Source organism: Bos grunniens, chromosome 28, assembly GCF_055505025.1.
Source record: "Bos grunniens cultivar Pamir isolate PY7600 chromosome 28, Bosgru_T2T1.0, whole genome shotgun sequence".
NCBI classification, from domain to species: domain Eukaryota; kingdom Metazoa; phylum Chordata; class Mammalia; order Artiodactyla; family Bovidae; genus Bos; species Bos grunniens.
Genome location: NC_141192.1, coordinates 4938259 through 4952090, shown reverse-complemented (window position 1 = coordinate 4952090; position 13832 = coordinate 4938259). Strand labels below are relative to the sequence as shown.

Below are 13832 nucleotides of genomic sequence, written 5' to 3'. Positions count from 1 at the left end.
CTTCCAGTCCAGCATTTCTCATGATGTACTCTGCATATAAGTGAAATAAGCAAGGTGACAATATACATCCTTGACGTACTCCTTTTCCTATTTGGAACCAGTCTGTTGTTCCATGTCCAGTTCTAACTGTTGCTTCCTGACCTGCACACAGATTTCTCAAGAGGCAGGTCAGGTGGTCTGGCATTCCCATCTCTTTCAGAATTTTCCACAGTTTATTGTGATCCACACAGTCAAAGGCTTTGGCATAGTCAATAAAGAAGAAATAGATATTTTTCTGGAACTCTCTTCTTGCTTTTTCCGTGATCCAGCAGATGTTGGCAATTGGATCTCTGGTTCCTCTGCCTTTTCTAAAACCAGCTTGAACATCAGGAAGTTCACGGTTCACATATTGCTGAAGCCTGGCTTGGAGAATTTTGAGCATTACTTTACTACCATGTGAGATGAGTGCAATTGTGTGGTAGTTTGAGCATTCTTTGGCATTGCCTTTCTTTGGGATTGGAATGAAAACTGACCTTTTCCAGTCCTGTGGCCACTGCTGAGTTTTCCAAATTTGCTGACATATTGAGTGCAGCACTTTCACAGCATTATCTTTCAGGATTTGAAACAGCTCAATTGGAATTCCATCACCTCCACTAGCTTTGTTCGTAGTGATGCTTTCTAAGGCCCACTTGACTTCACATTCCAGGATGTCTGGCTCTAGGTCAGTGATCACACCATCAGGATTATCTGGGTTGTGAAGATCTTTTTTGTACAGTTCTGTGTATTCTTGCCACCTCTTCTTAATATCTTCTGCTTTTGTTAGGTCCATACCATTTCTGTCCTTTATCGAGCCCATCTTTGCATGAAATGTCCCCTTGGTATCTCTAATTTTCTTGAAGAGATCTCTAGTCTTTCCCATTCTGTTGTTTTCCTCTATTTCTTTGCATTGATCGCTGAAGAAGGCTTTCTTATCTCTTCTTGCTATTCTTTGGAAGTCTGCATTAAAATGGTATATCTTTACTTCTCTCCTTTGCTTTTTGCTTGTCTTCTTTTCACAGCTATTTGTAAGGCCTCTGCAGACAGCCATTTTGATTTTTTGCATTTCTTTTCCATGGGGATGGTCTTGATCCCTGTCTCCTGTACAATGTCACGAACCTCATTCCATAGTTCATCAGGCACTCTATCTATCAGATCTAGTCCTTAAATCTATTTCTCAGTTCCACTGTATAATCATAAGGGATTTGATTTAGGTCATACCTGAATGGTCTAGTGGTTTTCCCTACTTTCTTCAATTTAAGTCTGAACTTGGTAATAAGGAGTTCATGATCTGAGCCACAGTCAGCTCCTGGTCTTGTTTTTGCTGACTGTATAGGGCTTCTCCATCTTTGCTGGAAAGAATATAATCAATCTGATTTCGGTGTTGACCATCTGGTGATGTCCATGTGTAGAGTCTTCTCTTGTGTTGTTGGAAGAGGGTGTTTGCTATGACCAGTGCATTTTCTTGGCAAAACTCTATTAGTCTTTGCCCTGCTTCATTCCGTATTCCAAGGCCAAATTTGCCTGTTACTTCAGGTGTTTCTTGACTTCCTACTTTTGCATTCCAGTCACCTATTATGAAAAGGTCATCTTTTTTGGGTATTAGTTCTAAAAGGTCTTATAGGTCTTCATAGAACCGTTCAACTTCAGCTTCTTCAGCGTTTCTGGCTGGGGCATAGACTTGGATTACTGTGATATTGAATGGTTTGCCCTGGAAACTGAGAGAGATCATTCTGTCATTTTTGAGATTGCATCCAAGTATTGCATTTCGGACTCTTTTGTTGACCATGATGGCTACTCCATTTCTTCTGAGGGACTCCTGCCCGCAGTAGTAGATATAATGGTCATCTGAGTTAAATTCACCCATTCCAGTCCATTTTAGTTTGCTGATTCCTAGAATGTCTACATTCACTCTTGCCATCTCTTGTTTGACCACTTCCGATTTGCCTTGATTCATGGACCTAACACTCCAGGTTCCTATGCAATATTGCTCTTTACAGCATCGGACCTTGCTTCTACCACCAGTCACGTCCACAGCTGAGTATTGTTTTTGCTTTGGCTCCATCCCTTCATTCTTTCTGGAGTTATTTCTCCACGGATCTCCAATAGCATATTGGGCCTCTACTGACCTGGGGAGCTCCTCTTTCAGTATCCTATCATTTTGCCTTTTCATACTGTTCATGGGGTTCTCAAGGCAAGAATACTGAAGTGGTTTGCCATTTCCTTCTCCAGTGGACCACATTCTGTCAGATCTCTCCACCATGACCCGCCCGCCTTGGGTTGCCCCACAGCCATGGCTTAGTTTCATTGTAATATTATTCAGCCATAAAAAACAAACATCCTGATATGAGATACATCCCTACAACAGGGATGGAACACCCGGACAACAAATGCTTAGTGAAATAAGCCAGACACAAACAAATATCGTGTGACTCTACTTACATGAGTTACCTAGAATAGGGAAACTTACAGAGACAGAAAAGTAGTGTTTACCAGAGGCTGGGCAGGTCAAGGTGGAGTTATCGTTTAATGGAGCTATTTGTTAATGGTTAATGTCACTTAATTGTATACTTGCATATAATAGTAGAGTATGTTATGTATGTTTTACCACACTTCAAAACATGGTAACAATGCTTTTACAAACTGACTTCCATATAGCCTTCGAAAGACAAAATTATATTGCCATGATGTTTGCTGGTTACTTTTAAATTAAAAAATTAAGAGTTAAGCCCTCCAACAACAAATAATACAAATGACTGCCAGGGCTTTACTTACCCGTTTGGGGCCACTAAAAATCTTTCTGGTATTTTCCTTTGATTTATCTCCTTGTTTATTTGGAGGCTTCTTCACACTTTCAGGCACACCAGGCAAGTCCTCTGTAAAATCCAAGTTTTCTGAAATGGTAATCAAAACTAGCTAGCTTTCTATTATTTCAAATTATCTACCAGACAACTAATGAACATTTGGGGGAGAAAGAAGCATACTGTGGGGAGGAAAAGATAAAATAAAAACAACACATAGCTGACGAAATACTCCAATATTATTCTCACTCTCTCATACTCACTCCCTGCTTGTACCCTACTCTAGAAGAAAATCAGAAACTTAGTTGCAGTGCATGTGCTCCAATTTTATCAGCAAAATCAATTCTTTTCCAGAATAATTTGTTCTTCAATGTTCATACAACTGCTTGTTATCTTCAACAGTAAAACTGGCAGTCTAGTTTAAAATACACACATGCACACACCAACAGATGATATGTACCTGTAACATTTTTCTAGAATTAAAGTACACTGAATCATGTTGGCCTTCAAGGAATGCCTGCTTAACATCTACAGAAGCCACATTAAAAAAAAAAAAAAAAAGGATATAGCTATCCTTGACAAAAGATACTGAATAACCTAGTACAATGTAGTTCAATGGTCTGTGGCATTCTCACAAAACCAACCAAAGGATCAGATTAATTTCCAAAAGATTGTATTTTTTCCCTAGCCTAAACAAAAAAAAGAGGGGGGAAAAAAAGGGAGACTTTTCTCTATCCTAACTCTTAAAACTGTCTGCTGTTTCACACACTGTATGAAGACTTAGATTCCAACTTAGAATGTATCAATCAAATGGTCTCTAATTTTTAAATGTTATTTGGTACCAACTTGATGTTTCTGAAAGGGAGTCTAATGATTTAGGATAACTTGCTATCAAGGTTAGCACAGAAGCTAACTAAGTAGGTTGTAGCAGGACAGGAGTTCAGGTTTCAGTATTCAGTTACTAATCATCCTCCTGAGAAAGCAAATGTAAAGCTGTCTGCCCAGTCATAGCTCAAGTGACTAGCAAAGATGCAGCAGACTTCATTTCTTCAGAAGGGATTCAAGACAACATGGGATGAATTCTGAAAATAGTCTTATTTTTTCTAGTGGGGAGTAAGGCAGGCTGCTAGGGGGTACTCCTGTATAATTCTAGTTTTGAAAATAAGAATGATTCTAATCTAGCAAAATTATTTTTAGGTCAACTGAAGCAAAATGCTAAGTAGTCTCAAGTATGACATACTCTGTGAGAGAATCTATACACAGAAACACCATGATAGCTCTAATTCACCATGATTCTTGTTCTGTGACCCTAAAAGGACAAAAGCTTTAACAAGAAAACCAATATAAGAAAAATGTATTTGGTTAAATATAAATAAATATAAGCCCCTGTATCACAGAGGCTTTCACATACTCTTCCTCAACAGTCAATTCACATCATAATGTTCTTGTCAAGTAGTGATTTACTCATAGCAAGGCTAACCTATTTCTTTTGTCTTTCAGTGAAGACTATCAATCCTCAAGTCATTACGAGTCCTACTATCTTAAGGGACAAATTAATTTCACTGATAAGAATGTAAAAACATTTTAGTTAGCATCTTTCAATTTTATTAAGTCAACTTACGAGGGTGATCCTTAAGATTTAATCTTAACTTTATAAATTCAAGGTATTTCCCTCATTTCAACCATCTAATATCAATAGAATTCTATATGACCAAAGTCTATCCTCTGTCTCCATTGGGTTTAGTTTTTCAAAACTAAAACATCAAGATGTTTGGTATCTCTGTATACACACAAATATACACTATTTAAAAATTCTCAAGTGCCAATGGCAGAATTAAAATACAAATATGAAAAGACTCCTCAATTTACAAATTGGTTCCTTACAAGGTAGGACTTTATTTACATTTAAAATGCTGTATCTTTAGATAAGGTAATCGTTGGCACTAAATAGGTACTTCTGTTGAAGTTAAATGTAGTAACAAGTTATAAGCTATCAAGGAGAAAACTAAGTAACTATTATTTAAGCCTGAAAAACAAATTTATTTTTTTTTAAGTCTTACCTGCATTATTAGAACTAGACTGACTGTCCTGGGAATTATCATTGCTTTCTGGAGGAGGCTGCAAGGAGGGTGATGGAGCTGTTTTAGTTCTTTTTTTGCTTGTCTTTCTTTCCACCTGACAGTCATCATCTTCATCATCTTCACTTTCACTGAGATCATCAAAGCCAAAATATTTAATTTTGTAGTTAGAACTCCCAGAACCTCCCTCATCACCTCCTGTCTCATCATGATCTTCAAAACCAAAAAATTCAAGTTTAACATCCTTTTTAGATTTAGTATTACTAGGTCGAAATCTAGTAGTGGTCTTAGATGTTGCAATATCTGCTTTTTTTCTTAGCCGGCCAGCTTCTCCCAAATCTGCAGGAGTTGAAGCAGTGAACTCATCCATGCTGCGTTCCATAGTATCCTGGATGGTAACATTACAAACTGACAAGCAAGATGGATGTAAAACAGTATAATCTCTAGTCCGTCCAACCGTCCCTCTAAAACTGGTCCCACAGCTTACACTGCCCTTCTTTGCCTGATTCAGGCCATCTTTACTAGATTCACTGTTTGCTTTGGCTAAGGCCTGACTGGTGCCGTCCATTAGCTTATCAAAACTCGACGCTCCTTGTGAGGATTTTGCTTTATTGGCCCTACAGTACGTCCTACAGTTGCTTGGCCTAAGAACACTTTGCATCATGTCTTCCTCAATGGCTTCATTTAGATTTTCCAACCGATTTTTAAAATCCTCATCCTTCATCTCCAAAAGAGGATCACTATCCAGATTTAAAATACAATCTTCGGATCTGCTATCTTCAAAATCATTATCCCATTCATATAAACCAGTTCTTACAGATCCCTTGATTGATGATGTTTCTGATGGCGATTCTGACCTTTTCCCAAGTTGGGAATTCCAAGTATCATTTTCCTTGATTTCATCAGCTTTGTATCCAGAAGCCACTGTAGTTTCTGCATTGTGTTTCTTAGTACTGTCTTCAGCATTTTTGTAAATATGGTGACTATTCTTTTCATGTTCTTCACTAAAGTTCTCCACTTTATCTATAAAAATGAAAAATAGGTCAAAGGATAAAAATATGAGTGGTATCAATGTAAAAGTTAATTAAAGGGACATTTGGTTAATTAATAGAAGTCATTTAATTGTGAAATAACTGTAATAATTTTAAATTGTGGAAAAAATAAATGTTTATGTATCTGACAATTTATTCTTCTACCTTTTCAGTATATAGCTCTCATGTCTTCTACTGACCTCTCCCTAGGTATCCAAGTCCCTTAAAATTTTACCCTCAATTAAAGAGATTTCAGCAGTGTTAAACAACAGGATCAATTCAATGACATACACATAGTCAAACCTTCTCAGAGGTACAATGGATTTTTCAAACAGAAATGCTTAAACTAAAAATTATTTAGTAGAACCTAAACAATGTAACTTGGACTGCAAGGAGATCCAACCAGTTCATCCTAAAGGAGACCAGTCCTGGGTGTTCATTGGAAGGACTGATGCTGAGGCCGAAACTCCAGTACTTTGGCCACCTCATGCAAAGAGTTGGCTCATTGGAAAAGACTCTGATGCTGGGAGGGATTGGGGGCAGGAGGAGAAGGGGATGACAGAGGATGAGATGGCTGGATGGCATCACCGACTCCATGCACATGAGTTTGGGTGAACTCCGGGAGTTGGTGATGGACAGGGAGGCCTGGCGTGCTGCAATTCATGGGGTCGCAAAGAGTCTGACAGGACTGAGTGACTGAAATGAAATGAAACAATGTAACACAATTAATGAAGACATTCTGGCAATGCCTGTTTCTCCAGAGTAGAGTTGCCCACAGGGCATGTCAGTTCTGTCTAGAAACCTGTTCCAGATTCAGGTTTCTGTAGTCAACTCTGCTTTTCATTCCTTCTTCTAATCGTGAAAGCCATATAATTTCAACACTTTTTTAAAAACAGTGCCTCTGATGCCTAAGTTTCATGGCTACAGTGGTTATTTATCCATATCCTGCTGCATGCTCAGTTGCTTCAGTCATATCTGACTCGTACCCTATGGACTGTAGCCTGTCAGGTTCCTCTGTCCATGGGATTCTTCAGGCAAGAATACCGCAGTGGACTGCCATGCAGTCTTTCAGGGGAATCATCCCAACCCAGAGACAGAACCCAGGACCTCCTGCGTCTTCTGCACCGCAGGCAGATTCTTTACCACTGAGCCACCAGGGAAGCCCGTATTTATCCATATCAACCAGTGGTAAATCATGAATTGCCTATTCATTTTATAGCTGGGGAATCCATTTTTGTTGTCTTTAATTTTGACATCAGAAATATTTTTTTAATCTTTCTAAATAAGAGGTGGAAATATGATTCAAACTGGTATTACAATTAATTCTCCAAGTACTTGTTGGTAGAAAAACCCAGGTTCAATATTTATGATAAATTAATACAGTTACAAAACAAAAAAAAAACTACATTTATAAAAGTCCTTTACAAATCTCAATTAACAAACCATCAAATACAAGCAAAGGGGTGCTTTACATGAATCCACTATATAATTTTTAATGCTACCCAATGGTTGTAAATGTAATTTATATTTACTTACTTCTAGGAGGCATCTAATTTACAGGTATACGTGCTTTATTCTTAGATATTTCTCAGGCAAAGGCAAGGAACTATAGTTTTCATAATCTCAGAAGTATCATATCACTAATACTGAAAAGCTAACAATTAATAGCTGACTGACATCTGATACGTTCTTAAAAGGGGCTGAAACAAAGCCAAGTTTAAAACCAAACCTTAAGAAACGATACCACTGCTTTTATAACAAGTGGAAAGAGCACTAGTAGCTCAATCTGGAGACTTATGTAGGGCTCAGAGAAGACCCTTAACTTAGGGAGTTTTCCCGAGGCTTTCAATTTCTTCCTCTGTTCAAAAGGGAAGCAACTGACCCATACTACTTTACAGCATTATTAATGGAATTATTTGCTAACAAATGCCTATGGGAATGCTTTGTATGCTTAGCTACAAAGATGTGTATAAGATATCATCAAATATCATACCACACCATTTTTACAGCTACACAGTATTGTCTTAATGTTACAAAATTTAAGCTATCTCTAATTGTTTTATGTAAAAACATCCTTTTGACAAAAAAAGTTTTATGATAACAATAAACTTTATTATTCACATTTTTAAAAACTACTACTTCAAGTTTTACTTACCACTCCCATTTCCCCTAAAATCAGAGTATTCTCATGGGCTGCCTTTCACGTGTAAATCTAACTCTGTTGTGAGCATACCTTTATATATTCAAGTGCAAAGAGTAATAAAGAGCCCTATAGAATGAAGTACTGTCACTAAAAGTTATGTCACTAGCAAATATAATTTATTCATGTATTCAATTACATAGCATAATCTTACAGATGAATTATGAGTATATTATAATTTTTAAATTTATGAAATATGTTACATAGATAAAAGCTAAGTAAATCAACAAAGAGCTCTGCACAAGAAAAGCTACCTAAGTTTTCTACAACGGTATTCTAACATATAAACTGAATACTTTCTACAGTCCTTCACCATTTATGTCTTCAACAAATATTCTCAACTACACCTTCAGAAGAGAGAGCAAGGCTATCCTGTTCTAAAATGCAAAAGAGCAATTACTTTCAACTATCCTGCCTCCTCAAACGGACCCCAGCTTCCCTGTCAGATAAAGTTATATCTCAAAACATCAAGGCAGGGAGAAAGGGAGTAAAAATTGGGTTGTTTTTCTCTTTTCTTTCTTTTACAATGGCTTGTACTGAGACAATTTTAGGGCTTCTGTAACATTTCTATTTGGAAATCTTCCTTATTTCCAGTTCTTAGATGGCTAAACTCTTTTCCAAATGCCAACAGGTTCACTCACACCACCTCAGCAAGAAAGCATACTCATCTATCTTTGTTCAAATGTGCAACCCAGTACGCACCTTCAACTCTTTTTTTTAACAGAGAAGGTAAGTATTAATTCTGTTTTAAGCTAAACCAGCTATGTAAACAGAAATGCATTTCTAGCAAAGATAAAGTTCAGGAGTTAAATGGGTAAGTGCCAGCTCTGCCACTTACTGGCTAAAATGACCTTGGGCAAGTCACCCTAAGAAGTGGGGACAATTTCTTCACCTGAAAAAATGAGCTAATAAAATCTGTCTCAAAGACAATTTGAACAGATAAAAGAAGATAATGTAACTACGGATACTTGCAGGTTAAAGACCACCACACAAATGCAAACTATTGTAACAACTCTGCCAAAATATAGAGTATATTTTTAATAACCTTTTAGTGAGACATTTCTTAGTGGAATTTAACCTGTACATTCATCAATATTTCCTTAAGACCCTGTGTCTATCAGCTTCAAGCAAGGATTCCAAAATTACATTTTAAAGCCTACTGTTTTTCCTTAACCTAGAGGGTGAAGACTGGATTATGGAGAAAGTTTCCAGAAGAAGACTTACCCTAGCACCATCTTCAAAGATACTTAGTAAATGCCTTTTAATGTCACTAGATTTTAGCATCTACCCAGTCTTTTATATATTAGGTAGCATATGAGGGAGGGAATTTAGCATAGTAAAGACTACATGGAATTTGGAATTTGAGAAACATGGTATCGAACTACACACCTAAGACAGTAATTAGATGTGTAAAAATTTGGCAACTCTTATTTCCTCTCTAACCTTAATTCTGCTTATCTAAAAGACAGTAAGCAACCTTACACAGAAGTTTAATTAAAGGTCTACTATTTCCTTAAGAGTCTTAATTTTGAAAGGAAATAGAGGATTCCTTTTAAAATAAAAACACATCTGCTGCTGCTAAGTTGCTTCAGTCGTGTCCAAATAATGTGAGTATACATGGTTTTATAAAGGAAATTACTCAGGTGGGATAATTTAAGGCTTCCATGGATGAAGTGAACGCTGAAATACTTAAAAAGTGGGAAGGGAGGTTTGATTAGAGATTTATGAATGATTTCATGGTTTCCACAAATCTCATGAAACTGTATGAAAAAAATGTCTGTGCACACAGTTTTCAGGGAGAGTATCTATAATTTCAGCAAGTTTTCACACACTCCAAAATATATTTTTTAACTGATAAAGGACAAGGGAAGGTGCAAAATATCTGTGGGAAATCAGTATATTAACTGTAGAACTTCATATCTTTATGGGAAAGACTATTCAATAACATGTTTTGAAACATCATTTATCTTCCAACTTCTTTACCTTCTCCAAAGCAAAAGAAATTTCACCAAAATTAAATGTCCATTAAAAAACCACTAATGTGCTCGCTTCGGCAGCACATATACTAAAATTGGAAAGATACAGAGATTGGCATGGCCTCTGCACAAGATGACATGTAAATTTGTGAAGTGCCCCACATTTTTACATTTCTCCAAAGAAGATGCACCACCATCAAACACGTGAAAAGATGCTCCACATCACTCATTATAAGAGAAATGCAAATCAAAACCACAATTATCAGAATGGGCATCATCAAAAAATCTACAAAGAATAAATGTTGGAGAAGGTGTGGAGAAAGGAAACTCTCTTGCACTGTAGGTGGGAATATAAATTGATACAGCCACTATGGAGAACAGAATGCTGCTGCTGCTGCTAAATCGCTTCAGTCGTGTCCGACTCTGTGCTACCTCATAGACAGCAGCCCACCAGGCTCCCCCGTCCCTGGGATTCTCCAGGCAAGAACACTGGAGTGGGTTGCCATTTCCTTCTCCCATGCATGAAAGTGAAAAGTGAAAGTGAAGTCGCACAGTCGTGTCCGACTCTTCATGATCCCATGGGCTGCAGCCTACGAGGCTCCTCCGTCCATGGGAGTTCCCAGGCAAGAGTACTGGAGTGGGATGCCATTGCCTTCTCCAGGAAAACAGTATGGACGTTTCTTAAAAAACAAAAAATATGGAGAATGAAATGGCAACCCACTCCAGTACTCTTGCCTGGAAAATCCCATGGGTGGAGGAGCCTGGTAGGCTCCATGGGGTCACAAAGTCAGACATGACTGAGTGACTTCACTTTACTTTACCATGTATGCTACAGCAGCTGGGCCTCTTAAAGGTCTACACAGGTAACAGATGTAAAGCCTATGTTTACTGTTTAATATTATCTTGGACTTGCCATTCACAAACTTGCTTAGGAATCATGGGTCCCTAGTCATGAATTTGCTTGCTGCAACTCCAGTCACAATAGCCTCAGGCTTAATAATTTTATCCTTTTAAAAAAAGCAAATAATGATCTCTTTACCTGTTATCACTAGAATTATCGTTAATAAAAATTAAAAAAAAAAAAAAAAAACGAAAAATAAAACTACCATATGACACAGCAATCCCACTACCAGGCATATACTCTGACCCTAAAGTCAGTCATAAAGAGTAAAGTCAGAAAGAGAAAAATATCATAATTAATGCATATATATGGAGTCTAGAAAAATGGCAGAAATAGAGGGGAAAAATGGCAGAAATAGAGGGCAAAAATGGTAGAAACTGCCGGGCAGAAACAGAGACACAGACACAGAGAATGGACTTGTGGACACAGAACAGGAAGGGGGGGCAGGACAAACTGAGAGAGCAGCACTGACACCCACTACCTGTGAAGCAGGTCCCTGAGTGAAGCTGCCGCACAGCACAGGGGTCAGTGCTCCACGATGCCCTAGAGGGCAACCCACGGGGGAGGCGGGGAGGCTCCAGACGGAGAGGGTGCATGTATGCTAGTAGCTGACTCACTGTGTTGTACAGCAGAAACTAACACAACACTGTAAGGCAATTATACTCCAATTAAAAACTTAAAAAAAAACACTATTTAGGGAATTTCCTCCCAGTCCAGGATCCTGTATGCTGCAGTGTGCACCGCCCCCCCGCAACCACAAAAAAAGAAAAGATTAAAAACTACAATGTTTTTCAAGAGAACTACCCAGACCAGTGGGGCAGAGGAATTACAATGCCTACAACTCAACAACAAGATATCCAATAAAAAAAAAAAAAAAAAGTATCAAGCGATTTGATCACTCCCTTGATTTCAAAAAGAATATTCAATAAACATATAAAATAAATTAAAAGACATTTAATTTGTAAGTTATTAGGAAGATGCAAATTAAAACTATAATAAGATGCTACTGCAAAACCACCAAGAGTTAAAATTCACAATGCCAAGTACTGTGGAGAACGTAAAGCAAGTTCAACTGGTCGTAGCAAAACCGGGAACCACCACTCTGACATTACCTACAAAGTTAAACTTAACAGTTATCCTCAGTTGAATTCAGTTCAGTCGCTCAGTCATGTCCGACTCTTTGCGACCCATGGACACCAGACTTCCCTGTCCATCACCAAATCCCAGAGTTTATTCAAATTCATGTCCACTGAGTCAGGGATACCATCCAACCATCTCATCCTCTGTCGTCCCCTTCTCCTACTGCCCCCAATCTTTCCCAGCATCAGGGTCTTTTCAAATGAGTTAGTTCTTCGCATCAGGTGGCCAAAGTATTGGAGTTTCAGCTTCAGCATCAGTCCTTACAAAGAATATTCAGGACTGGTTTTCTTTAGGATGGACTGGTTGGATCTCCTTGCAGTCCAAGGGACTCTCAAGAGTCTTCTCCAACACCACAGTTCAAAAGCATCAGTTCTTTGGTGCTCAGCTTTCTTTATGGTCCAACTCTCACATGCATACGTGACTACCAGAAAGACCATAGCCTTGACTAGACGGAACTTTGTTGGCAAAGTAATGTCTCTGCTTTTTAATATGCTGTCTAGGTTGGTCATAATTTTTCTTCCAAGGAGCAAGCAATCTTTTAACTTCATGGCTGCAATCACCATCTGCAGTGATTTTGGAGCCCAAAAATATGAAGTCTGACACTGTTTCCCCATCTATTTGCCATGAAGTGATGGGACCAGATGCCATGATCTTAGCTTTCTGAATGTGGAGCTTTAAGCCAACTTTTCACTCTTCTCTTTCACTTTCATCAAGAGGCTCCTCAGCTCTTCTTCACTTTCTGCCATAAGGGTGGTATCATCTGCATATCTGAGGTTATTGATATTTCTCCCGCGGACCTTGATTCCAGTTTGTGCTTCATCCACCCCAGCATTTCTCATGATGTACTCTGCATGTAAGTTAAATAAGCAGGGTAACATTATACAGCCTTGACGTACTCCTTTCCCTATCTGGAACCAGTCTGTTGTTCCATGTCCAGTTCCAACTGTTGCTTCCTGACCTGCATACAGATTTCTCAAGAGGCAGGTCAGGTGGTCTGATATTCACATCTCTTTCAGAATTTTCCACAGTTTGTCATGATCCACACAGTCAAAGGCTTTGGGATAGTCAATCAAGCAGATGTTTTTCTGGAACTCTTGCTTTTTTGATGATTCAACGGACACTGGCAATTTGATCTCTGGTTTCTCTGCCTTTACTAAAACCAGCTTGAACATCTGTTCACGGTTCACGTACTGCTGAAGCCTGGCTTGGAGAATGTTGAGCATTACTTTACTAGCGTGTGAGATGAGTGCAATTGTGTGGTAGTTTGAGCATTCTTTGGCATTGCCTTTCTTTGGGATTGGAGTGAAAACTGACCTTTTCCAGTCCTGTGGCCACTGCTGAGTTTTCCAATTTTGCTGGCATGAGTGCAGCACTTTCACAGCATCATCTTTCAGGATTTGAAATAGTTTGACTGGAATTCCATCACTTCCACTAGCTTTGTTCATAGTAATGCTTGCTAAAGCCCACTTGACTTCGCATTCCAGGATGTCTGGCTCTAGGTAAGGGATCATACCATTGTGATTATCTTGGTCGTGAAGCTCTCTTTTGTACAGTTCTTCTGTGTATTCTTGCCACCTCTTCTTAATATCTTCTGCTTCTGTTAGGTCCACACCATTTCTGTCCTTTATTGAGCCCATCTTTGCATGAAATGTTCCCTTGGAATCCCTAATTTTCTTGAAGAGATCTCTAG

At 38.5% G+C, this 13832-nt stretch overlaps 1 protein-coding gene and 1 non-coding gene across 8 annotated transcripts in view; one reads left to right on the top strand and one right to left on the bottom strand.

Moving 5' to 3' along the window:
- WAPL (WAPL cohesin release factor) overlaps window positions 1-13832 on the bottom strand; it is a 77456-nt gene that overhangs the window by 47650 nt on the left and 15974 nt on the right. For 3 of the 7 annotated variants that reach the window (XM_086381171.1, XM_086381170.1, XM_086381173.1), the window contains 2 exons: window positions 4877-5917; window positions 2791-2909 (listed from right to left, as the gene is read on the bottom strand). The exons of 1 other annotated variant lie outside the window; for it this stretch is intronic. In XM_086381171.1, coding sequence (XP_086237297.1) covers window positions 2791-2909; window positions 4877-5917 — 1160 coding nt within the window. The remainder of the gene's footprint in view (window positions 1-2790; window positions 2910-4876; window positions 5918-13832) is intronic. 3 more of the 7 variants (XM_086381175.1, XM_086381174.1, XM_086381176.1) reach the window with 1 other exon arrangement.
- LOC147342785 (U6 spliceosomal RNA) lies at window positions 10167-10269 on the top strand. The gene has a single exon (XR_015157247.1). It is a non-coding gene; the product is annotated as a U6 spliceosomal RNA (small nuclear RNA).